Genomic DNA, 26,989 nt, shown 5'->3' with positions numbered 1-26,989 from the left:
GGAAGGAAGGAAGGAAGGAAGGAAGGAAGGAAGGAAGGAAGGAAAAAGAAAGAAAGAAAGAAAGAAAGAAAGAAAGAAAGAAAGAAAGAAAGAAAGAAAGAAAGAAAGAAAGAAGGGGAAGAAAGAAAGAAGAAAAGAAAGGAAGGAAGCAAAGGAAAGAAAAAAGAAAGAAAAGAAAAGAATGAAGCAATGAAAAACTGAAGTGAATGTTGTATAAGTGCGGGACTCTCCTGGAACATGTTGTGCCTGGCCATGCAGCTTAAGGTGCCAGGAACACCTGATCCTTGTCCTCCAGACCTGCACCAGCATGAGTCCCAGCTATAGCCAGACCCAGCCTGGGTCCAACAGAAGGATGGGAGTCCTTGGCCCCTGTCTGTTCCTCTTCCTGTAGAGTTGGCTTGACTCTTCATATACGGGGGAATAACTCCCATCGTACCTCGCACAAACAGGTAATATCTGAGACACTGCTAGTCAAAGGAAGCCTCTACAGAATTACCCCAGTGAGTCTACATATGTGGATGTACAAGTATATATGTGTATATATAAATACATATGCATACATGATCCTGTGTGTGTATATATGCAAATATGTACATACAGAGCACACGTGTGTATGTTCACATGCACACTTACATGCCCAGAAACATGAGTGTATGCTGACACTTATGCATGTACGCTTACACATGTGTGCATGCCTGCACAGACATGCTCACACTGTGCACAGAGCTGCTTATCAGGATTAAGTTAGCTGCCACTCCCGTGGGCCCCTTGTTCTGTTACTTCCTTCCCCCTGGGCTGCTATACCCTCCTACTTCCTCCTTTTGCCTGTCTCCTCTCCTAAAGGGAGGAGCTGTCCCCCAACTCCGTTACCAAATTAGACAGCACATGGTCTTGCCTTACTCGGACACTCACGTTATTCTGATCGCCACAGAACTGCCCAAGACCAGCTTGACAAGTTTGGGAGTTCTTACCCTTTTGACTGGGAGAGGCCAGCATGGAACTTTGAGGCATGAGCAGCAAGCAGGCAAGGGCTTCCTAGCATCTTAACTTTTAGCCCTGGTGCTTTATTTTAGCCACAGAAACCCTAACTAAGAGGCTACGTTAGTTTTGAGAGGATTGTAGAAGGAGGCTGGAACTTTGGACTAGAAAAACCATTGCGTGCTCTCTTGATTCACCTCCTTTTTGTCAGCCCTCATGAAGGGTCTCAGGCAAGGAGTAAGGGCAAGCCTGGTCTCCACACCACAGGCTGCCGTCTACCTCCTCTGACAGGCCACATTCCTTGGGATCTCAGGGCCTTTGTGCTGCCATTTCAACTGCTTCAAATGTTCCTCCCTTACCCCACTCAGCCTCATGTACAACGGACTCTTACTCAGTCTTAATACACTAGTTAACACCAGCCAAAGATTACTGCTCAAGTGTCACATCCTGAAAGAGCAAACCCATTGATCACACTGACTTAATGTAATGACAGAGTGTATCTGTTTAGTGTGGCCCCATCCACCAGACCAAGAGTGAGCGAGGAAGAGCTCTGTCTTGCTCACTCTGTGTCTTTGTGACATGCACCTAGAGACACTCTCCAACCTGGTTTCCCTTTTCTGCTCCATTTCCCTAAGTCTGGAACAGCCTTGATGATACTTGCAGCTCCCTGCCTGTTAGCTTTAGTGTTCTGTCCCTCACTACACAAAGTAAGGTGGTGGGGTGGAGTCTGGAGCAGAGTACAGCACAGCTCCCAGGGTGAGATCCATTGCTCCCTCCATGCAGAGGAAGCCAAGTGTGCCTGTGTTCATTCTCTGTCACTGCCTCTACTGGAGAGTAATTCTCAAAAGACAAAGGGACATCTTCCTTCCTGATGGCTTCAGCACATGGGTCTCTGGCTCACAAAAAGAGATGAGTAACATTTATGACTTTGAGAAAGAGAGAGAGAAAAGAAGGAAGGAAGGAAGGAAGGAAGGAAGGAAGGAAGGAAGGAAGGAAGGGAGAAAGAAAGTGAGAAAGGAAGGAAAAGAAAGAAGTATATAAGTATATATGGGTATAGAGAAACAGGTAGTTGAAGGACATCCTAAAGTCTGTCTCACTGTAAAGGCAGAAGCAACTCCTCTGAGTATCTTCACATTTATTGTGACCATCTGTAGATGGCAGTGCCACATGACTGCCCTCTTCCCAGCAAGCCTCTGTCCTCTGGTCTATCATTAGCCCACTTCACTCATGAGGAAATGCCCAGATAAACAGATTCTTTGGCCTCATGCTACACAGATTTTCAGAAGAGCAGCAATCAGCACCCAGAGCAGCTCAGTGGGCAGCTTGTCCCAGGGCTGCCAGGGCCAGCAGGCTGCAAAAGAGGCTCTTACCAATGTACATGGAGTTGGTGTTCGGGAAAGGCTTGGCGGGTAGGATGGAGCTCTGCAGAGCCTCCTCATCGTTGGAGGGCGGAGGCTCATAGTCTGCAGCATCGTCCACCAGCGCCTCCTCCTCCTCATTGGGGGACTCATAGTCACCATCGTCCTCCCCATCCGGATCATCATCATTGGGACTTTCGTAGTCATCTTCCTGCCAATACAGTGGAGGGACAGCACAGCTTGTAAAGGTGTCACAGGATGACATTTTACAGTATGGATTCTATGAGAAGTCTGTCCAAGACCCCAGTGTCCTCCCGACAGATCTGTCACAGAAGGGAACCACAAAGTATGATGGCCTCCAGAGACTGGAAAACTCATGCTTTTGGGACAGGATTGAAGACTAGTCAGTCCCTGGCTGAGCACGCAGGACTCAGGGCAAGCCTTGGCAGGAATCCAGCTGCTGACGCACAAACACATCTGGGGAAATTGGCTCTCTTGTTCCTTTTGTACAAAAATAATCTGTTGCATTCCTTTGTTTTCCCTTACAAACCAGACTTTTCCAAAAGCCATTTTCTTTCAAATGAAATGCTTTCATTTACTAGAATCCCAATAGAACAAGGGACAGTCCTTGTATGGATTTTAAAAGACCCAGAGGCGGCCGCTTACCAGAAAGACGACTTAGGTAAAGAGTTGGGCAGCCTGGGTCCCACTTCTGCCTCTACCAGGCAAACGGCTCCCCAGCTTTCTCTTCCAGCACAGAATTCTTACCCCCACATGGCTTTGTATGTGACGACCATGTGTGGTCATCGGACTTTGAAAGGTGTCGGCACTGTGACCCTTTCAATATAAAATAGGCGTGGGAGCCTTTCCAGTGCTAACACTTCCTTCCGTAACACTTTTCCCTCTGTGTTACCAAGTCCATGAGAAAGGTTACAATAGCATAGATTTCTAGGAAAGATAGTGGAAAGGGAAGGGCTGCTATTTGGTATGGTGGCAGTGATAAATGGTGTGGCCGGTGAGTCACAGCCCACCTCTGTATTCATCAGGGTGGCTCTACCGCCACAGCTGAGCCCACTCATTCGCTCACTGCCCATGGCTGCTTCTATGCCACAGGGGCAGAGCTGAGTAGTAGAGAGAGAAACATTTGGGCTTCCAAAGCTGGAAATAGTTACTGCCTGGCCCTTTCTGGACCCTGAAATGGGATGTTTCAATGTCTTGTTAGTGGAGGGAGTGTGCTCCCTTTTCAGCATTAAGGTCGATGTAAGGCCATTCTGGCTGTTGCTACAAGAGTGACTCAGCATGTGCTCTTAACCACTGAGCCATCTCTCCAGCCCCATTTAAAAAAAAATAATTTATTTACTTATTGTATGTGTACATTGGTATCCTGCCTGCATGTAAGTCTGTGTCAGATCCCCTGGAACTGGAATTGCAGACAGTTATGAGCTGCCATGTGGGTGCTGGGAATTAAACCCAGGTCCTCTGGAAAAACAGCCAGTGCTCTTAACCCCTGAGCCATCTCTTAGAGACCAGGCATGGTGGCACACACCTGTAATCCCAGCACTCGGGAGACAGAGGCAGGTGGATCTTTGTGAGTTTGAGGCCAGCCTGGTCTATACAGTGAGCCCAGGACAGTCAAGGCTACACAGAGAAACCCTGTCTTGAAAAACAAAACAAAACAAAAGAAAACAAAAAAAAAAAAAAACAAAACTAATCAAAACAACAAAAAAAGAGTGACTTAGCTTGAGCTATACTCACAAAGGATGACCAGCCACCATTGTCTTCTTCATCGTGGCTTTCTGTGAAAGAGATGACACCACCATCAGCACCCAACAGGGAGTCAGTCTGCACAGCTCTTCCCCAGCCCAGTGTCCATCATAGGCCTTTAGCCTTCCTTCTACATGTGGGGGGGCCAGCAACTGCTGCGATGAGTACAATTTATCCCCCATCAAAGTGCATGTTAATCTTAATGTTGTGCTAATGAGAAGTGTTAGGACCATTAAGAGATAATTAGGTTGAAAGGGTGGATGAATTAACACCTTTCTCTAAGAGACTAACTTGAGTTTCTCCAGACTGGAGTAAAGTCACAAGCCTACTCCTGGTATTTTGGCCCCTTACTATTCTCATATTTTCACACATGATGCTATTTGTAATGAAGTCTTAGCCAGAAGTTGAATGGATGGCAGCACCATGCTCTTATACCTCTAGAACTCTGAACTTGATAAACTTCTTTCCATTATAAATAAACTAGCTTTAGGAACAGTGTTATAGCCACAGAAAACATACTAAGATAACAGCTTATGATTGTCCATAGCATTTCTATCTAAAGAGATCATTCTGCCAGAGAGCAGCAGTGGTACCTAATCTTTCTTGTGTGCATATAAAAGTCACCCAGGATTGTTTTCATAGAGCAAGAACAGGGGCTTTATTCATGGGGTCCCTTATTCAATAGGACTGGGCTGGGTCCTCGAACCCAAATCTAGATCTTTTGTGCAATTGAACAGTGGAAAACTGCCTGAAAGACTCAGACACTGGCTCAGCTCAGGTGTTCAAAGCTGAGTCTAGGCTGCCCCACAGAGCAAGTAGAGTTCTGCAGCATACCTCTAGAGTGGCATCCCTCCTCCTCTCAGTGAGAATGAATACCCTTCCGTGACGAAGACCTGGCTGATGAGCTAATGAGTCGGGTCCCATGCTCGGCACTCAAAGAGGCCAGCACTGAAGCACACATCACCTCCTAAAGCAATTGCCACTCAGCCCCAGTACTGTTACCTGTCTCCTCAGGAAACCGCTGAACCTGGGGTCTGTAAGGGCAAACAAACAGCATCTCAGTAGCCTGTCAATCTAAGGGCTTCTCCTACCCCCAGATTAGCCCTCTACACCAATGAGGATTATGTCTCACTACCCAAAACTTATGTACCCTTATTGCTTAGCAACCAGAGTTTGGCTGTCCCCCAGCTTCTGGAGACCACTAAAGCCTCACTGGTGTCACAGAAGGAAACTTGTGACTGTTTAAAGATCTAGGGAGTGTTCCCTTGATGTCCTGGATCCTGGGGCAAAAATGTTTGCCAGGGAAAGGGAAATCCCTGCCTTCCTTGGACACTCTCTTCATGACCCCTGAGACAGAGGAGACCAACACAGGGAAAACAGTCAGGGCAACACCAGTGTTGCAGATTCCTTTCAAGGCTCAGTTCGGGATTTTAATTCTTTAGTCCCCTTGTAGTGGCACGTAGGCCAGAGCTGCCCACTCACTTTCGTGTAAAAATGCTTCTTCTCTCTTCGTTCTTGTTGATGTCTTGACTTAACTTGCTGAGAATCCTACAAGATAAAGACACATATGAAAAGAGAAAAGAGTCTCCTCCTGGTCTTCCCCTTCCTGATCCACATGGCCTCCAAGCATGCAGGCCCAACTTGGACAATCTTCTTTTGTGCCCATCCTCCCTAAGTCAGCCTCACACCTTGTCTTCACCTAGCTAGAACCTGTCACCTCCTTCTTCAGGACCTGACCCAGTGCCAATCACTTCTCTTGCTCCCATGAAGCTCTCTGTCACCTCTGACCTGAACCTTCATAGTCTGGCTCCAAGTTTGCCTTAAAAACTGGTCAGCTTACACCTGGCTCCTCCCTGCTCTGGAGGTCTGGGGATGTATGATCTGCCCACTAGTGTTGTTTCACTATTCTGTCATACATAGGGCGTGGTCCCCCGAGCCTTGGTTGATCATTCTTGTGCGCGTGCCTGGCTTACATGCGTGATCAAAGCGGCTCAGCTGCCCATGTGGATTTCTTAACACAACCTCCAATAGGCTGTTATTCATCCTGTTATCCCCGCCCCCAACACTGTCCCTCATTGTATCTACTTAGTGACATGGTATGATGGCCAATCTTGCTTATCAACTTAATTGGATTGAGAGATACCTAAGAAATTAGGACATCACAATTCCTCTGTGTTTGTGAGAGTATTTCCAGAGATGATCAGATCACTGAGTGCTTTACATAAAGCAACAGTTAAACTCATTTGAGGAAAGACAGAAAAACAAACTAAATGATAGAGCTGTGGAAGAAGAGCCCCTCATCCAGGATTTGCTCAAAGACTCCCACCAGCTTAAAGCCAAGAATGCAAATACAACTGACAACATTTGCTGCAAAGGCATTCAGAGACATTTAATAGAGAGATGCTTTAATAAGGATGTTAAAATAGCAACAAATCATGCTTAATACCAATGTATACATGACCTTTCTCCACTAGCAAAAACCTACAGTTTTCTAGGAATCTCACTAGAAAGCACACTGGCGGTGAAAGACATGTCTTCACCTCCTTGCATAGTCTTGTGTCTCATGGTTTATTTTTATAATATTGTAAACATATGGAGCCATCCTGTAATTTCCCTAATCAAAAAGAGACAGGAGGATCCTGGGTAAGATGCTCAATCCTCATTCAGAAAGGCAAACAGGATGGACATTGGAAGAGAGAGAAAACAGGGAACAGAACAGGAACCTACCACAGAGGGACTCTGAAACACTCTACCCTGTAGGGTAGCAAAGCAGAGGCTAAGACTCAGAGCCAAACTTTGGGCAGAGTACAGGGAATCTTATGAAAGAAGGGGGAGACAGAAAGACCTGGAGGGGACAGGAGCTCCACAAGGAGAGCCAAAAATTAAAAAAAAAAATCTCAGCACAGTTTTTTTTTTTTTTTTTTTGTTTTGTTTTTTTTTGAGACTGATACTCCAACCAAAGATCATTCATGGAGATAACCTAGAACCCCTGCACATATGTAGCCCATGGCAGCTTAGTGTCCAAGTGAGTTCCCTACTAAGGGGAACAGAGACTGTCTCTGACATGAACTCAGTGGCTGGCTCTTTGATCACCTCCCCCTGAGAGTGGGGGTAGGAGGGGCAGCCTTATCAGGCCAGAGGAAGAAAATGCAGCCACTCCTGATGAAACTTGATAGGCTAGGGTCAGATGTAAGAGGAGGAGGTCGTCCCCTATCAGTGGACTGGGGGAGGGGCCTGGATGGAAAAGAAGGAGGTAGAGTGGGATGGGAGGGGATGGGGGAGGAGGCTACAGTTGGGATACAGAGTGAATAAACTAAAATTAATAAAAAATAAATTCATTAAAAATATATAAATTTTAAAAAAGAGGCAGAAGGGTGAGGGGGGTGTCTGTTTCTAGTAAACACATGGGCTGTAACTTGAGAGCAGCCAAGCAGAATGTATGGGGACTCCTAAGACACTTAGGGGCTACTGTCCTTAAAGCAGCTCACATCACCCTCTCTGGGCATCTCCTTCTAGTAACCCCTGTGTTTAAATATATGCCAAATATTCTTTCTATTTTTAATGAACTCTGCTTCACACAAGCTCATCCTGAATTTCTTTTCTGCAGTGAAGTCAAAGATGGTTTCACCTGAGTGGAGGTCCCTGAAGGAGAAGGGGACTCTTCAGGCTACCTGGGATTGTTATGTTTTGTGTCTCACGATGCATAGCTTTTCTACACCCTTTCATACTTATTCTCTGCCTCACTACAGGCCGAGAAGCCACAGAGCCAAAGAGCGTACTCATTTCATGAGCCAAAATAATCAGTCCTTTAAGTTGTCTTGCTCCGATATTTCATCACAGCGGTAACTAAATCACCCACATGGATATTTATGAAAAAGCACTCCCAATAAAGGTACAGCATGAACAGGGAGAAACTAAATCCAGCCCCCGAGGCCCAACTTCAGTCAAAATAGCTGACTATACCATGTGCTCAGGTACATCCACACAGAACTAGCAGGTCACCAAAACCCAGCACAGGGAGGGCCTTGGCTCCTGGGCTATATATCTCAAGTAGCCCTAGCAACCTTTAGAGCCTCAGAACAGGGGACTCCAGACTCCAGACTCAAGGATGGCCCTCCCTAGTGAGTCAGCTCCATGTTCTTTGGAGACTGTGTAAGTGAAGGAGCTTCGGAGATCATCCCAATTATTTTTTGCAGGAGGTGACAGAGGTTCAGACAAAACAAGAGGTTCTGTAGGTAAGTGATGAGGACTGCCTGTATCCACAACACACACCCATCCCAACAAAGCCATCATCTCTCAGTTTCCCTTGAATGTACCACACCCTGGTGCAGATCTCAGTGTTGTTTCATTCCTGGGAAAGGACACTCTTGAGCCTCTTCCTAGCTGTGAAAGTGGCATTCAACCTGTGTTCCTTCTGCTGATTGACAGCTCATGGGAACAAGTTATTCTCGTGCAAACTTGCTAGATTAGCAAGGACAGTCCTTAACAATCCTAACATTTTCATTCCTTCCTCAGTCCCAAGTCACTGCTCAGGACCCTCCTCCTTCACATGAGTGACAGGACAGATGAAGGTGAATAGTCTCAAGAATACAGACAAATAAAGCAATGTTAAGCCCTCCATAACAACGCCATTGTTGGAACTTCAGAATTTAACCACTGTCTAGAGCAACAGTTCTCTACCTATGGGTCATGACCTCTATGGAGTTCAAAATACCCTTTCACAGGGGTCGCCTAAGACTATTGGAAAATACAGGCATTTACATTACAATCTATAACAGTAGCAAAATTACAGTTTATAAAATAGCAGCGAAAATGATTTTATGGTTGGGGTCACCACAACACGAGGAACTGTGTTAAAGGGTCACAGCTTTAGGAAGATTGAGAACCACTGTTCTAGAGTGAGAAGCACTTTAAAGCATGGGGCTGGGGGGGCACTTCCTAGTTTCTTCTAAACACAGCATGAGGATGTTTGTGACATGACTATTGTCACACGTGACCCGGCAGTGGTTGTTTGAAGCAGGCATGCTGAAGGTCTCCTACAGGACGGTCAAAGGAGCGTGCGTCCTGCATTCTGATGGGACAGGTGACAGAAGCTACAGCAGCCACTCTTGTTTTGTCACCTGCTCACTTAAAAACCTGCATTAGGGGCCTTCTAAGTACCAAGAAGTCCGCTGGGCACTCTAAAGTGCACCACAGAATAACACTGCAGCTCTGCTCTTGGACTTGACGGCTTATAGACAGAAGCAAACAAAGGAGTGGGGAGGTGGCTCAGTCAATAAAGTGCTTGCTGTGCAAAGCATGGGGACATGAGGTAAAACTTCGACTGATCTGCACAAACTGTAGAAAGACTAGGCAAGGTACTGTGCATTTGTAATCCCAGCACTGGGAAGGCAGAGACAGGCAGAGCCCTGTGGTTCACTGGACAGCCAGCTGAGGCCCCAGATTTCAATGAAAGACCTATTCCAACAAAACAAGGTGGATTGCTCTTGAAGAATGAAACCTGAAGTTGGTCTCTTGTCTTTACACACATCACTCACATTCACACACTCACACACATACACACACACACACACACCTGAGGGGTAAGATTAAAAGACCATGCTGCCACCTAGCTAACAATGAATACTTAAAGAAATAATATTCAAAGTTAGAAGAAGGTACTGTGTATGTTGGTGTGATGGTGGGAGGAGCTTGGCCAGAAGGACAGTGGGGTTACAATTTAAAACTACCAGCACTCAACAAGTAGGTACCATTTGAGTGAGGGCCCAAGGAAGGCGGAGCGGACCCAGAACTCAGTATCCCCCACCCCCACCCCTGAGCTTAGCTGGGCTTTCACTGGCTCCCACAAGCTTTGACTCTTAAAAATGTCTCCCACTCTGTGCCGTGGTGCCTCTCACCAGTATCTCTAACAGCAAGGCTGGGGCTTCTGGGGCTGTAACTGGAAAGGAAGGAAATGCTAAACCGCAGGCCCCACACACAGCAGCAAAGAGCTGAGAAAGAGCAGGATGGCACAGTCAGTCGAAGGCAGCAAAGCTTGGCCTCCCATAGTCTTGCTGCTGAGGAGGGCTTCTGAGAACCCAGAAGCCACAGGGACCCACACTAAGGGTAGGTAGGCTGTTGAGCTGCTTTGCTAGCAAGAGGGCAGTGAAGTGTCGACTAGCTTTGTACAAACCTACAAAGTCGCACCTACCCCCTAGTGGATCAAATGACAGTGAAGGGCAGAGATGACTCACTCTCCCTGTCCCCACAAACCCCCAGCCCTCTCTCCCCAGCCAGGGAAGGAGAAAGAGAGGGCCAGGCATCCACACAGAAGTTCCTTCTGCTTTCCCTCATCTGAGGGTGCTACTGGCCCTGGGAAGGTACTGAACCTCTCAAAGAAAGTCAAGCCACTGCAGAAGGCTGGCATCACATAACGACCCTCGAAACATCTTTAACTTGCCATGTGACAGGGCCAGACTCCATCATCATATTCTGCCTCTCCCAGTGATTCACAAGGAACACAAACTGACTATAAATGTTCTTCCCCAAGGCCAGCACCCTCTACGTGTCCTCGACAAAGCATTTTCTATGCAAATGTTGCAGATTTCTGTTTCTTTGTTTGTTTGTTTGTTTTAATCTTTGTCATAAGTAAGTTCCATCTGACTACCTGTCTTCCTACTCATCTGATCACCTATGTACCTGTCACATAGATTCTCAGGCATACCCCAGGATCCACAGGATCCACAGTGGGTGGGGAGTAACTCCCCCCAGCCCCGAGGTGGTTCTAGTGATCAGAACATCTTGCACAGTAACTCCTGTCACTCTCAACTTCAGTGGAGGTTGTTATTTATAAAAAGGAAGAGAGAAGGGAGTTTGTGATTACAAAGGCAATAAGGTTGGAGAGTGGACTGAAAGAGACGAAAGGGCCTCATCTATCTTAGATCCGCCCCACGGCACACTTCTCAACAGCCCGTTCTAGTTTGCCAACTGTTTCCTGCCAGTGGAGCTGAAACAAATGTGCGGAGCACTCAAGAAGAAAGAAATGGAAAGGGAAGAGGGAGAGAGCACAAATGAGAGAGGAGGGAGGAGGAGGGAGGGAGGGAGAGAGAGAGCATCATAGCAGACATATGTAGCCATCCAGTAGCCAATGAAGGTTAAGGGAAGGCTAGTTCTTGTCATAGCCTGGCCAGTGAAAGTGCTTCCTACCCCCATTTTGGTTGGCATGCTCCTTTGAAAGGCTGATATCTTGCCTGCAGGTCCCTCCAGAAGAGCATGCCCCCAGGCCCAGGACAGGGTAGATAGACATCTGTACCTGCCTGGAGTGGCACTGTCAGGGTGCAAGCCTGGCCTCAGCCCTCCTCCCAGAACACCTTTGCACCATCATGACCTCTGTTTTGAATTTCATGCTTCTTTAAGGAAACCAAGTGCTCTCTGCCTTAAAATATCTACCTTTTTGAACTATGAGGCAGATCTCCCAAATTCTTCCTTAGCCAGAAACGAGTCACTTGTCTGTCTGAAGATGCAGGGCCCAGATCTCTATATGGGGTGTGTGTCTACACAACCATTGAGTGGTTGTTGGACCTCACAACCATTTGAGTGGCAAATAGACATAATTAGCTCTGTTTTACCCGTGTGAAACTTGAGGCAACTGCAAGTTAGTATCCACATGTAGCTGAGTGGCTGCTAAGACAAAGTAGCCCTCATTGGGAAGGATGGTGAGGGGCTGGGCAGCTGGACCAGGATTAGCCAGTTGCTGGTAGGGGGAAGGCGTGTGTTGGAGATAGGTTTTGAATTAATGATTGTTTCTGTTTTGCTGGGGGCTGATTATGTATTTGTAGATAGAGGATGTTCTGTTCATTTCTCTTCTGGGGCTCCCAGTCTGGTCCTTCCTCACTGCCTTCTCTTCTTCGGGTAAAGAGATAAGCACTGTGTAGATGAGATAGAAGGCCCTCCCTGCATTTAGGAACCTTGCAGCTTTATCAGGAAAGACATGTGAACAGATGGCTTTGCCCTGCTTCTCTGATGGATCTAATCATGTATGTGATGGATACCGTGAATGATCACAATGAGGGATGTCAACGCATACCTATCTGCTGCCTGCACTGCTCACGCCAATGCTCCTCTCACCATGCTCAGCTTCAGCATGAGGCTTAGCCTAGGCTTTGGAAAGGGAACTTTCATCGCTTTCTCTAAGACCCCCTCATCGGTAAAATATTCAGGGTGTCTGGATATTAACCATGTTCTGAGAGAGTAACTGAATTTGCAGAAAAAGAATTTCATTATGAAATCAACCTTTTTAATAAAATCTACTTGCCTTTGTTTTATGTTTTCCTTAAAAAACAATACTATTGAGTTCATTTTGTGTCGGCCTCCTGGGCATGGGACCTGCCCTGAAGTGAAGATAATATACGCAGTGAGACTCCATTAGAGAAAACTACTTTCTCCTTTGCGGTCAACTGCAGATAGCTTTATGGTTGGGATGACAACCTGTGCCTACGTCCTCCGCTAGATGCTGGGGTCCTGTCTGGCTTGATTTTGTGCACGCTCTGTGCACGCTGCCACAATCTCTGTGAGTCCCTGTGTGTACCAGTCCTGTTGTATCTGGAAAACACTGTTTTCTTGGAGTCAGCCAAGGCTTGGAGCCACCTCTGTCTCTTAGAGTCTTTCCACACACTTCTACAAATAGCTCCCTGTGCCCTGACCCTGAGGGGAGGGCTTTAATGTAGACATCCCACTTAGGACCGAGTGCGCCAAAGTCTCCCACTCTCTGTACGTTGTCTAGTTATGGTTCTCCATTTAACTCTGCTATTTTAAGTAGTAGGGAAGGTCACAGAAATATCCAGAGGCTTTTGTACTTGACAACAATTTCTTTTCCATCACCCTTTAGGACGATGTTCAAGACAAACCAATCATCTAGAAGATGGTGTAATACTAACTATTAAGTATTTATATTGTAAAGAACAGAGCCAAGGAATTTATATGTTCTTTTACTATCCCTCCTTCCCTGAGAACTACTACTTTCTCCTCTTACAGATGGGGAAACTGAGGCTCAGACTATTTGAGTGGCTTTAGAAGCAAGAGGCAAATTCAGCTTTAGAATCAATCCCTTTCATTCCCTAGACTTGTTCCTTTGCTATTCTTTAGCCCTCTCTTTCTACAAAAAAAAAAAAAAATAGTAAAACTTGGAAACTGTACTTATGAAGGTTTTACATAAAAGACAAGCTTACACTATTCAGTGGGTTTTTCTTTGTTTGTTTGTTTGTTTTTTGTTTAGTTTCCCCAGTGTTCCCTTTGAGGTCAGTCCCATTATTACCCCTATTTTACAGATGAGGAACAGGCTTGGAGGGCTGAGACAGCATGGCCAGTCCTCACCACCTCTTGTGAGTGTGAGGGTGTCCCCAGTTGATTCTCCTCAAAGTCATCTTTCCCTGGGCTGATCTGAGGTGTGAGTTTTCCTTGATTTTCTCCTGGCATACCGTCTTCAATAACTCTTACTCTCAGAGGCTAACAAAGGACTGTTTCTCCTTTCAGTGATTAAGGCATCTTCTCGGTGATGGTGACATTGTTTCTGACAGAACTCCAGTCTTTATAGTCATTCCTCAGAGTGCGATGTGTTTTCTCTTCTCTGACTACTTGAGTGATTTTTCTCTTTACTGTTTGTCTCTAGTCAGTTGTTTTAGGGAAATTTGATGGTAATGCGTCACAGAGGAGTACTCTGTCTGTGTCTTGGCCCTTATAAATCGTGAACTGCACATGTCAACTAGCCGTCTTCGCCTCTTGGTTTTCCTCTGCCCTGCTGCACACGCCCCAGACTCTCTGGCGCAGTAGTAGTACCAAATGAATATCCTATCCCCATCTGCTTTTACAATATGCTTCCTTCTCCTAGAATGTGCCACTGTTCCTCTCTTTCTATTACTTGTCCTTATCTTCCTCCCTTCCTTTTTTTTTTTTTTTGTTGTTTTGTTTTGTTTTGTTTTTTTGTTTTTGGCAACAGCGTTTCATATAGCCAAGGCTAACTTCTAACTCATTTTATGTTGCTGAGGCTGGCCTTGAACTCCTAACCATTCTGCTTCTGCCTCCCAAGTGCTGTGGATTACATATGCCAACATGTCTGACTGCAAATGGACCTGCCCTTCCATTAGAATGCAAGCATACTATGTGTGAAGATCTGTTCTTTATCTTTGTAGTCCCACACTGACAAGTCTGGAGGCACTGGAGGCATCTAGCAGCATTTCGCCAAATGGATGAAGTATTCACGAAGAAGTAATTTGCATAGGAACTGAGAGACAGGACTCAGATGTCCTCAAAGGGTCAAATATATATTTATAGGCACATTTCTGACATTTTGCATCCTTCCATGAGCAGCAGGCGCCCTTTCCTTCCTCCTGGGAGGTTCTCTCTAACAGTTGTGGCAGTGTGGGTCATTGTTTGTGATGAGTTCTTTCAGATTTTATATGTCTGGGAACGTCCTATTTTACCTGCACTTGTCAGCTGTTGGACAACACACATCTCCTGAAGGCCCCCTGCACCAGGCACAACTCTAGATGATGAGCAAGCGCAGTGAGCACACCGGGTGTGCGATACAACAGCAGTCTCTGTTCTCATAGCAACCCTTCTTACAATGGCAGAATTGTGTGTGGAGGCCTCTAAGTTTCTCATGAATCTCTCAGACTATTAATTATTAAGCCATATTGTTTTGGTTATTTGTACAGTAGCAGTAAGTATGATGAAGACTAAATTAAGGCAAGCTGGTTAAGGTTTTTGCCTTCATTGCTGAAAGAACATGTTGCTCATCTTGAGACTGTTTCTCCTTTCAACGATGAAGGCGTCTTCTCGGTGACGGTGACATTGTTTCTGACAGAACCCCCAGTCTTCATAGTCATTCCTCAGAGTGTGATGTGTTTTCTCTTCTCTGGCTACTTGAGTGATTTTTCTCTTTACTGTTTATCTCTAGTCAGTTGTTTTGGGGAAATTTGATGATAATGTGTCACAGAGGAGTACTCTGTCTGTGTCTTGGACTTAGAGTTTGTGATGCCTCTTGAATCTGCGGACTTAAGGCTTTTTATCCAACTTAGGAGCTTCTTGGCTGCTATTTCCTTGTGTATATTATTTCTGTATCTCCTCCACTCAGCAGGTACATCTTTTCAGAACCTTAGTCCTGCACACTCAGCTAGTTGAAATGGCCCTATAGTTCACGGATGCTCTGCCCACTTCCAGCACCTGAGAGCAAAGCCTCATGAATGCTAGGCAAGCGCTGCACCCCTGAACCATCTCCAAGGTTCCTGATGATCTTCAGCTCAGTGATACTTTCTCCTCCATTTGATTTTGGGCAGTTTCTCCTGTTCTATGTTCATGTTCAGTGATTCATTTGGTTAGTTGTTGTCAACTTGACACAAACTAGAGATACCAGGGAAGAGGGATCCTCTCCTGAGAAACCATGTCCAGGTAATTGCCTGTAGGCAAGAGTTTGGGACATTTTCTTGGTTGCTAATGGGTGGAGAAGGCTCCAGCCCACTGTGGTCCATGGTACCTCTGGGCTGATGGGTCTGGGTTCTATAAAAAAGATAGCAGAATGTGAGCCTGGGAACAAGCTGGTAAGCAATGCTTTGTTCCTCAGAGGTCTCTGCTTCAGCTCCTGCCTCCTGGTTTCTGATTTGAGTACCTTCCTTGGCTTCCTGGATGATCTGCCAGTCAAATAAATCATTTCCTCCCCACGTTGCTGTTGGTTATAATGTTGATGACAGCAACATAGAAGTAACTAGGACACTGACATGTGATTCTGTAAAACCTCATTTCTGGTGAAATGACAGCCGTTTACCTCTCCTCTCAGATACTTTCATCTCTAGAAGTTCTGTGAAGGTCTTGTTTCCTGTGCCTCAGCTTAACTTCGAACATGTGAAGCCCAGCTTCAGTGCTCCTTTCTGACAGTTCCAGCCACCTGGGTCGGTTATGTTTATTTCTCCCACCGAGAGTCATATCTCCCTCTTTCTTTCCCTGCTTGTTACTGATGGGATGCTGCATGCTGTGTTTCTGTTTGATCATGGATGCTTTTGAATATTCGGGTTTTTGTTTGAGGATGTAGTAAAGTTGCTTGGAAGCAGTTTGCACCACCTCTGCCTTGTCTTTAAGATTTTCACTGGGCTGAGCCAGACTAGGTTTCAGATCACGACTGCTCATTCTGCATTTTGGAAGCAAGTCTTTCCTGTGCACTATCCTCAGTGACTGAATCTGGGCATCCTGGCACCTGCCTGGCAGAACCGGGCACCATTTTCAACCCTCTAATTCCTGTTACCTCTCCGATTGGATTTTTTTTTTAGGTCACACACAAGTTTCCTCTTATGCATAGGCTGACGAGCCCCCTACCAGAGAGAGATCCTGGGAATTTCTCCAGAACTTTTTCTATGTAGGCATATGATTAATGGACTCCAATCTCCTGGAGTCTCAGCTCTGCCTCCTCAACTTGAGAATCCATCAGACTCAGGCTTTCCCTGCTCTCTTTGCCCTGGGCTAAAGACAGAAGGCAGAGAGTAAGTATAGGAGTTGCTACTCTTTGTGTGTGTGTGTGTGTGTGTGTGTGTGTGTGTAAACTACAATAGGTGGATACGAATGAATCCCACTTAAGCAGGAGTATGGACATCAGATTTACCTGACTGCTGTCACAGTAGAATATGGACCTCAAATTGCACTTTCCATTTGTTTTTGGAGAAACAAATTCTATGAAACCTTTGCTGGTTTCAAAACACAGGATGAGCAAAGCCTAAAGTGCCTGATGGCTGAGTCTGTGGCCAACAATTCTGATTTCTGTGTGCCTGACTTTTAACAGAACTCTGGTTTGTGTTTAGAGTGCCACTTTGGAAGTGTCCTATGCCTGTACTCCCCATATAAAGTCACCACTCTTTGTCCACAGGAAGTCCTCCTTAGCTATACCTGAAGATATAAGTGATACTAAGCCTGAAGTTATATATTTTATATATTTTAAAATATATATGATGATTCTGCCTCTACAGGCATACCTATGATAAGGGCCAGTTTATAAAGTGGACATGGCAGGAGATTAACAACAATAACTGATATCAAAATACACCAACTGTTACAACACTGTAAAATAAAAGCTATGCGAATAATCTTTCTTGTTCTCTCTCTCCTCTTTTTTTTTCTCCATATTTTATTCTACTGTTTTCAGATGCAGCTGACCATGGGTGAGGATAACTATGGGAACCACAAATGAAGAGGGACCACTGCAGTAGCCACTACACACCGAAAGCTACTGAAATATGTCTGGTGGGCTGACAGAACTTGATCTTTGATTTAACTTAAAATGAATCAGCCATATGTGCTTATAAAAAATTCCTAGGGAGATCTAACAAAGATTGGCAGCTTCAAGGGTGAACCCTTAGGAAATGAACCTTTCATTTCCTTCACTTTTCTGGACAAAGGAGACCCAACAGCCAGGATAAGTGTATTTTCCTTATTTGAACTTCTCCAGAGCTCCTACCTACTCAAAGAATCTTCCAGCTCCTTAGTTTCTTGGAATGCCTTTTATCATTATGCACTCTGAGGACCTTAGAAAAAGAGAAGGGACTCTAGAGAATGGCCAAAGTAGATGTTTCAAAAACGGTGGTACCAAGAGCAAGTTCATTTTGATTTGCACAATGTTTAAAAACATTTGAGTCAATATTTAAAAATCAAGGCATAGGACATTTGAACTCATGTTTCTAGCTTCGTTTTTGGATCAGTTTGAGGACTGGCCATCAATGGGTCCACACTGGCCAGAGCTGAGTGGCTGCTGTGCTCTCAGAATGGAACATACGACATGGGATTTGCATAACCAGCTCTACTCCCTACTGTTTCACCATCAATCAGCCTTCCTATTAGTTGTCCTTCAAAGCATGATTTCCTATCTTTATTTCAGTGTAAAAATATTTCTCTAGAAGCGCCTGCACTCGAGAATAACAAAAAGAAGGAATTCAAAAGCAATTTGTGTGTGTAGCCTACCCTACTTTGCATACTTACATCACCTGCCTGGCCTCTGTATTTGAGCATGCGAGGCCTCTGCCAGGATGATGAAAAATACATGTCACAATATTCATGCCGCTATGTTCCATTTCAGTACCCAGGGTTACTAGTCAATTATGGCTCATTTTCCTCAACATTCTTCTTAACACTATACCACTAGCAGCTATTCTAAGAAGTCAGTCTTGACAGATAAAATGATCTCCATTGCCATTATTTATTTGTGGTCCACATTCATTTACTAACCAGAAACAAGGGGTCCCGAAATCTTAAACCAACGAGTCAATGAAGATTCCAGGAGGAGCTAGAGAGGTGGCTCAGCAGTTAAGAACATGCACTGCTCTTACATAGGGCCCAAGTTCTGTTCCCAGTGCCCACATCAGCTGCAGCACAACTGCCTCTAACTCCAGGGCATCTGACCCATTCTTCTGGCCTATACATGAGCCTTTACTCTCATGTACACATGTAAACACACAAACACATAATTTTAAAATAAGTCTTTTAAAAGATGCCATACTGAAACTGTAATGTCTCTTGACTTTGGTACTGTGTTCATAGGCCCAAACAACCCCATCAAAAAGACAGGAAGTGAAACACACAATCCACTGTTGAACTTTGTGTTGAGCAAAGAAAGCATCCAATCACTAGCAGGACCGCATCTGTTACTTCCTTCTTCTAACTCATCATGTGGTTCCTCTTCCCCAGACCCTGCCATGGTCCTCAACCTCCCTACCTGTTTTACCATTAAAAAAAATAAATCACATCAATATACACCTTTCCCCTGGACAGGTCCTCACTTCGACCTGCTCCCATACTGCTGCCCACCAGGGTGTATACTCACGGCACCCGAAGCTTAGGAAACTTCTGGATGTCATTTTCCGTCAGGTTCTGAAAAGAAGACACACGGGGCAGGCGGGTTAAAACCCACAGGAAGGTCCCAAGCAGGTCAGGAAGGGAGGAACAACATAGAACCACGGTCACTGCAACACCCTAGGTTTGCTTTTCCAAAGGGAATTCTGAAATTGGAATTTTATCTGAAATTTCCTGACTTATAAACAGAAAGGGTTTTAATAAACAAACATGGGGAAAATCTGTGAAACCAAACAGAATTTGTTCTCATGGGCAAAATTTGGCAACCTCTTCCCTAAATTGTCACCTCATGGCTCAGGTCCACACTCAGCTGTGCATGAGAAGAGAACAGTCAGGGTCTAGTGTCATGAAGAAGAGCTAGGACAGCGGTGTCTTGGCAAGCCACTTATTGGAGCATCAGGCCCAGCCCTCCCTTATTAATTTGTGGTGCTTTTTCTGACCAGGCCCTTGTCAGGCCGGCTGAGTTACAGAGAAAGGATGAAGGGAACAGCTGTATACCTGGAAGGTGGAAGAGCAAGGCTGATTCCAGAGTGTGGTATGATGAGCTGGAGGAAGCTTGAGGTTTTCCAGAGGGGTGCACTGGAAGTCAATGCGAGGGGAGCACAAGCTGGGGACTTTGAGGAGGAGATGGAGAAGAAAGTGCACAAGACCATGACTGGAGGATTTTGGAAGGGAAAGAAGGCTTCTAAAATATGTACAGCCACTGGGAAGGAAGGTGAGAAATGTTGAAACCAGCTTTGGGAGTTTTGTTGTGTGATATAACTTTTCCCTCCCCTTCTTTCAAACCCAGCAATCCTGGGTTAACCTTTATTAGAGCTAGAGTTATAGATTTTGGAAGCGTGATGTCATGCTGAGTTCAGAAAAGAGATCCAGAGAAAGGATAGCTACAAACCAGGTTCCCAGTGGAGGGGCAAGGTGGCAGACAGGGCCACTTGTCTGGCAATGTCCATTCTTTCCGTCTTCCTTACTATCAGAACCTGAATTTTGTTTAGCATGGAAAATGTGTTTGTGCAAAAATGTTAACTCCCAGAGAAACATGGAGATGGTGGAGTCACATGACTCACTTGTAGCCAGTAAGATGTAATCTGAAGTTTACTGGATGAGATTTGCAGAACAGTGGTTACTTTTCACCATTTTCTTGTACCATTTACTCTCTGCCTTTCCCCTCTGTTTTTGTTCTGTCATATAGCTGTGGTACCTAAAGACGGAGAGGCCAGCTTGGAGTGATTAGCACAAAACCCCCAGTCTCTCCACAGGCTGAATGGACCGTAAGTTTAAAAGGGCTTCCTCCAGAAGTCTCTCAGCCCTGAGTGTCCACTTGTACATTTACTATTATTTGAGAAAGGCCACATACCTTCCCAATTAACACATCAAGTGCATTTCTCCTTTTCTTACACCTTTTCAAAGTGCAGCGTCTCCATTTCTCACCAGAAGAGAGTCCTTTCCCTCTCAGTGTTAAACAAAAGTGGCACTAAGACAGATTTGGGGGATTGACCAGCTCCCACACTGAAGAAAGGAAAAAGGGAGAAAATGAAGGAGTAAGGAAAAGGAGGGGAGCAGGAGGAGGAGATAGGAATAGCAAGCACTATTGTCTTCAATAGCAGAACAGCCCTGGATATTCTAGAGCTGGTAGAGGTATGAGATGAGTAACTAGAGCTTGAGCCAAGACCTACGAAGTGCACCCAGAGTACCCACTCTGGACTGCGCATTTCAGAATACCCCAGCTCCCTGGGGTAGTCACTGGGTTCTACTTCTTGTTCTCTGGCTCATCCTGCCCCCTTTTCACTCCCTCCTGTTCACAGGGTGAGTAGGATGTGTTGATTTCTCAGAAGGCCTGATAGGTCCCAGAGATTGGAACAGAGGAGACAGATGATCAGATACCATCTCTCAACCAAGGAAATAACCATCCTATCAAGTCAGCTCAAGCCTGACACATGGAGCGTTGGGGGACAGTCACAAAAATGAGAAGTGCCATTATCGTCCCCCACTGTGACCCTGAACAATGTGTTCAGTCAGCAGAAAAGGAAGCAAAAGGGAATTAGAGACAGGAGGCAAATGCTTACTCGAGATTAGCCAGGACAACAGGGCAACCAGGACCCTCTTCAAAGATGTTGCCCTCACTCTGTACTCAAAGTAGTGTCTCTTTTCTCAGTGCTAAAGCATCACAATGAAACATACAGGTTGAGTGTCATTACAAAAATAACAACAATAAAACTCAAGGAATTCTATTCACTCAAAGCTTAGCATGAATCAATAGCGTTGCTAATAACCTACACAGTATAGGACTAAGATAAGGCGTGCTTTGATTTAATCATTAGATTGGTGGCTTAGGACAAAAGGTCACCATGCCTCTGCATATGTTTCCACCTTTGTAAATGAGGTGGCTGAAAGTTTTCATGAAGGCATCTTTCTGTCAAAAACTGGTTTTATGAAGACAGAAGTCTTACATTAACGATTTCTCTGTCCCCATCATATCACATGATCTAGGTTGGAAAAGGAACTCATCTCAGACTTCAGAGGTTCCCAGAAAGGGGAGGAAGGTTGCAGGTGGTAGTGAGCCGGCCATCGCTAAAGCGTTTGAAGCAGATGTAAGAAATGAATTGGCGTGTTGTGTAGCAAGCTGCAGCATGTGACCTTTTGGTCCCTTTCAACAAGCTTGAAGCCTCATGGCCAAGCTACTTTGCTATGACATATGGACATTCAATGTGACAACCACCTCCCTGACAGCCAAGCAACTCTGTCTCCATCAGAAATGGGTCACTTTCTCTTTAGTGGCAAGGACTGAACATAGACCTGAGCCATAAGACTTAGAGTTAAAGCTTGTGAATTAGAGTAGGGAGGGCACGTGCTGGTTTGACAGTCAGTATGCACAGTCTGTAATTAGGAGGAAATGGAGATGAAGGGGGTTGGTCGCCCTTTAGTGGATGTGTATGCAGAGTTAGCAACAAGGAGGGGAAATCCCCAGTTATTCAGTGTTGTCTCCTGCTAACCACCCAGGGCTTCTCAGAGTATGCATGGTAGCTGGGCAGAATTTCAAGATGTAACTGTATATGCACGTGTGCGTCCAAGAACGTGAATGTGTGCAGATATGTGTATGCGTGCATGCGTTTGTGTGTGTGCATGTGTGTATATAAGTATGTGAATGTGTGTACATTCCTGTGTGTGTGTATGCGTGTGTGTGAATGTGAGTGCGTGTGTGGTGGGGAGGTAGTTAAACTATGCTGAGATTCTTTCAGTATATGTCTGTGGCGTGTACCTTGCTGTCAAGGCTCCTGAACAGGATACTGAGAGTGGGTGAGAGGGAGACTTTGTTTGATAACAACAAAGGGCTTTGTGGGGCACTGACCACAGACACTGACCACAGGCAGCCTCAAGTAGATCGGTTAGCCCTGTAGCTGTTGGGCAGAACACGTTCTTGGTTTCAGCGTGTGAGACTGAAGAGAAACTTACCAAAAACCGAGCACCATCGATGTGGTACTTCTTCACCGTCTTCTCACAGTCCCTGTAGTTGAGCTGCACAAAGAAGGGCAAGGCGCCATCAGTGCTACAGGCTCCCGTGTTCTCCTCCTGCCTCCCCTGAGCTTAGCAATCTGCGGTACTTGTGGCTAGCCAGCCCCTTCCTGATCCTTTGTCTAACAGAGGGGTCAGGTCCCCTCAGCCATGCTTTCACTACCCCCTTGGGACTATCTGAAGTGGAGAAATTATGTGATCTAGGCCTGGGGGTCAGAACCTATGGAAACAAAAACTATCTTCAAAACCCAAGAAGACTGGCCACATGGCAGTCAGGAGAGCAGAAAAAAAAAAAAAAGAAAAGAAAAGAAAATGACAGAAGAAACCAAACACCAGCCCCCTGTCTTGTGACCCCCAAAATGATCTTAGTGACCACTTCCGTCATTTTTGCCTAGCCTATTTCTGAGCATGATGGAGGAATCAACTCATGTTCAGTCTTGTGACTTTTTCCCCTTAAATGACCCCAAAGCAACAATGCAAACACTTTCTGGTACTGTGACAAACTTGTTCTAAATTTTTTGTCGAGGACCTCGTGTGCTGAATCACTCTCACAACAGTTAACGTTCAGGTTGTTTTCAGTCCGGCAATGAGATCAGCAGCGTTTGGTTAGCCCTGGGTACACTGCCTGTGGCAGGCCCGGCTTCCACAGCCCCTTTCAGCTCCCGGCTGTGTGTCACTTAATCCTCCCATTTCATGGCTGTGGAAGGTGGCATAGGTGACAGCCGAGCAGAACGTGGCTGTAATGTTTCCATGAAGAGAAGTCTTTAAAAACATCTCCTATAGAAGTGTGGACAGCGAGGAATCAGGAGTGAGCCAAATGCACCGTCCACACAGCATATGCTGCATGGTAGATGTTCTTTTGCTTACATTTTTTTTCTGTGTAAGGTAAATTGCTGAAGTCAAGTTCTCAGAACAGAGTGATGAAATTCACAGGAATAAGTGTTTTTAAGTTACTTTTCCAAGCTAACCTGTGACTCCGGTGCACACCGACCTCACCCTGTCCTCAACAGCACAAAAATCGACATCTAAAATACCTCCAAGATTGAGGTATTTAAGGTAAAATGTTTTTCTCTGCGTACCTTAGATTCTTTTTACCAACAATTCAACCTTCTTTGGAGGAAATTTTAAAATCAATTCTTATCTTATGACAAAAAAGTAAAAAGTAAATGTGGTTGGGCGTGGATTGGTGTCAGTCCAAGACCAGGTCTGGCCTATACTCCAAGAACCTGTCTCAATAATAATAATTTTCATATATGATTGTTGTCACCTCCTGGTTTAGAATGGCAGTGATCATCACGCTGGGGAAGCTGATTTATAGGTCACTGTTAGGGCAGGCAGCATCTGCAGTGCCCTGCTGTCTCCTTGGCCCACATGCAGGGTGTGGAGCTGGCCCTTGGGATTGTCCTTTAATTCATTCCACCACCATCAATCACTATCAGATGAAGTTCCAGTTCTGCAAGGTACTGGCTTTGGCTCTAAACCAAAGCAAGAGTTCCAGCTTTGAACCTAGACCGTTCATGCAGTCCAGTAAAAGCTGAGTCTTGAGCCCTAAAATCTGCATTTTTGACAAGCACACTAAGTGATTTTCATTAGCACCCAGGATTGGTAGACACTGTCCGGGTTGTTACTCAGCATTTGTAGATGATGGTAACTGAGGCACAGAGAGAAGGGTCTGGACAAGGGTCACCCAAGGAGGTAGAAACTCAACAACGTTAGAACACATGGCTATGAACCAGTGATTATCCTGCACGGCCCAGGAATGCTCTCCTGCCAGGCCTAAACCAGTTGAAGGAGTTAAGTACATGCAGACTGTGGTTTTAATCCTCATGGTTTCTATTCCAAATGCAGGGTAAGGCATACATATCTAAAGAAATGTGACACAAAGCCTCCCCAAGCTGCCTGAGCCTCCCCATCAGGTTCTGGTTAGAAGAGCAGGACAAAGGCTCAATTGAACATGGACTCAAGGCCTCACACACATTTCCTTTCAGCCCCACCTCTAGCTCATCTGGTTAGTTACTGTTCATACCTCTGTTCCACTGATTAGGAATTCCAGGCACAGAGAGTCCAGGTAACTAAATTAAATGCCAAAGCTAACTGGTAGCGGAAACCAAGGTGTGTCTGACTTCAGAGCTGGGTAGAAGTCTCAGTGGCCCAACCTTACTGCTTCTGTAGACATTACACTTGCTGGTCAACCCTTAAATGGTACACTGACCTCCAAGGGCATCCTTAAGTGACTCTGTGGTCATTTAATGAAGTGTTTTTTCTGGGGACCAATGAGCTCAGTGTCTGAAGGGTCTCATTTGTATCTGTGACACAAAAGGTGGTCTTTGTAGGATCACCAGTCCCCCTCAGCTTCCTTCTTCCTACACTTGGATCTTTCCCTCCAGAAGATAAGGCTTTTCCCTGGGATGTGGCTTTGTACTACGGTCCATGATCCCCAAAGAGAAAACTCCTTCTTCCCTTAACTCAGAGTGATGTCTACTTGGCCTATTCAAGGCCCACCCTGTGCAGAAGGGAACTTGACCCACACATTATCTGTGGCACCCTAGGATGACATAATCTCTTAGTTACACTCAAATATAGGGCCTTTCTGTGCCTCTTGGTCCCTCCTCAGACTTTCCTACCTTAATTCTCAATTCCATTCTCACTGCTGTATTGTACTAATTCAGTAATTCACTCCACCGTGGCAAATTTTAACCTTTCTGCCCTAACTTACTTAGTTTCTAGTTAAGAAAAGTATTTCAAAAACATGCTTCAAAACTCAATTGCCTAATCATATTTCTACCCACAGTGTTGAAAGGGGAGTTTATAATGACCTACAGAGGGGAAAAGTAACCAAAATGAAATTCAGAAAAGGTGGCAAATAGGAAGATCTGTGGGCAGTGGTCTTGCATGCCACATCCAGTACAAAATTCTCATACTTTCTTCTGCAGGTTGGGAAGGAACCACTGTATAAATTATAGGTTGGACTATATGCTCCAAGGAGCCTATTCTATCCTCTGGAGTGTCCGTTTCTTCAGGAAAAGTAGACGGCAAAGCAGATGATTTTTATGGTCTTAGATTTAGGACCTCCTCTTCATCACGGCCTGGTATGTCAGTAGAATTTGAGGCCATTGTGCAGGGATGTAGACAACAGAAGTGCGTGTCTTTCTTAAGACCTCTTAGCTTTTTGGTATAAATACCTTAGAAAAGTTACATGGCTTGAGATATGCCTAGGCAGACATATGGTCCCTGCTGGCAGATAATAAGGACCCTTGACTATCTCCTCCTACCCTGGAAGGAAGGACAGTAGCACTGTGGTCCAGCCTGACTTTCTAAGTTTGCTGAGCTTGTTCTCTGTGTCCCTAACTATCCTGGGGCTTCCATCTGCTTTCTGGCCTGCTTTCCAGGATTCTCATAAAGCTCCAGTGAGACTCTGGCCAATAAAGAAACTCTAGTCCTCTTTCAGGATCATGAACAATGGATGCCAAAACACCATTGTTCATCCAGCCATCTGTCCTCCCCTCCTGCTCTGCCTGTTCCTGCCCCAGGACTCCATATCTTCCTTTCTAGTAAGTAGCCTTCACCACAGCAAGCCCCTGCATTTCAAAGCATGCGCTTTAAAGTTAAATAAAGACTGCAATGCAACCTGATTGCCTAAGACTCGATAGCTTTGGACCGCTTAAACTCCCTGAGTTGACTTTCCAGCTGAGCAAACATCGATGTTGCGATGCAACACTGTCAGTGCAGATCATTAATATGTAACACTGAACTCCCATGACAGTGGATTGTTTCTGACAGGACAATCTGTAGAGCACTGGATACACAGCCGGTACATATTAGGGGCTTGTGCAGGACATACTGCCAGGAAGGTAGCTAGCTGTAGGTGAAAATTCCCCTGCTACCCTGTACACCTTCCATATTCTGTCCAGGCTCTGCTCACCCCACCAAAGGCATACCAGCCCAACCAGAAGCGTAAGAGGGAAAGACTCACCTTCTTGAAATAATCTGCGAGGCTGTCCGGGTTCCAGGCTAAGACCTCTGAGCGAAAGGGCACATTCTTCAAGGCCATGGCTGCTGTTCAGGGAGAAGCTCAGAAGCCACAGAGAGGTGCTGCAGCCATGAACAGAGAAAAAGCCCAGATCCAGAGCCCCGAGGTATCCTTGGCTCTTTAGATTGCCAGCTACCCTCAGGAACACCCTTGTTGAACAGTCGTCTTTTCTGTTGTAGCCAGATCCCAAAAAGCAGTGGCTTCCCCTGTGAACAAATATGGTCTCTTCTCAGAAAACGACTCAGCTAGTTTCCTTTACCACTTCCTCTGCTGACTTCTAAATAAGTAAACAAGGAAGAGCAGCTCTAGGGGCTCACAACGCTGAGAGAGAGAGAGAGAGAGAAAGAGACAGACAGACAGACAGACTGGTAATTCCCCACTGGCACAGATACCCCAGCCAAGTGGGGCAACCAACAAAGGCGACTTAAACTCCAGTGTCAGCTCAAATATTTTTTTTTCCATTAGAATTCTAGATACCCAAAGCTGG

General features: G+C 45.5%; 1 protein-coding gene across 1 annotated transcript in view; it reads right to left on the bottom strand.

The window, feature by feature from the left end:
- Nucleotides 1-26,697, bottom strand: part of Lcp2 (lymphocyte cytosolic protein 2) — a 47,994-nt gene extending 21,297 nt beyond the window's left edge. Inside the window, exons 1-7 of the mRNA XM_055604711.1 lie at nt 26,446-26,697; nt 22,413-22,475; nt 18,934-18,980; nt 5,583-5,648; nt 5,103-5,134; nt 4,092-4,132; nt 2,349-2,547 (exon numbers count right to left, since the gene is read on the bottom strand). Of these exons, the coding sequence (XP_055460686.1) occupies nt 2,349-2,547; nt 4,092-4,132; nt 5,103-5,134; nt 5,583-5,648; nt 18,934-18,980; nt 22,413-22,475; nt 26,446-26,523 (526 nt within the window). The 5' untranslated portion in view covers nt 26,524-26,697. The remainder of the gene's footprint in view (nt 1-2,348; nt 2,548-4,091; nt 4,133-5,102; nt 5,135-5,582; nt 5,649-18,933; nt 18,981-22,412; nt 22,476-26,445) is intronic.
- Nucleotides 26,698-26,989: the final 292 nt, after the last annotated feature.

Source organism: Psammomys obesus, unplaced genomic scaffold, assembly GCF_907164565.1.
Source record: "Psammomys obesus unplaced genomic scaffold, mPsaObe1.curated_primary_1811, whole genome shotgun sequence".
Lineage (NCBI taxonomy): Eukaryota > Metazoa > Chordata > Mammalia > Rodentia > Muridae > Psammomys > Psammomys obesus.
This window is presented reverse-complemented; position numbering and strand designations above follow the sequence as displayed.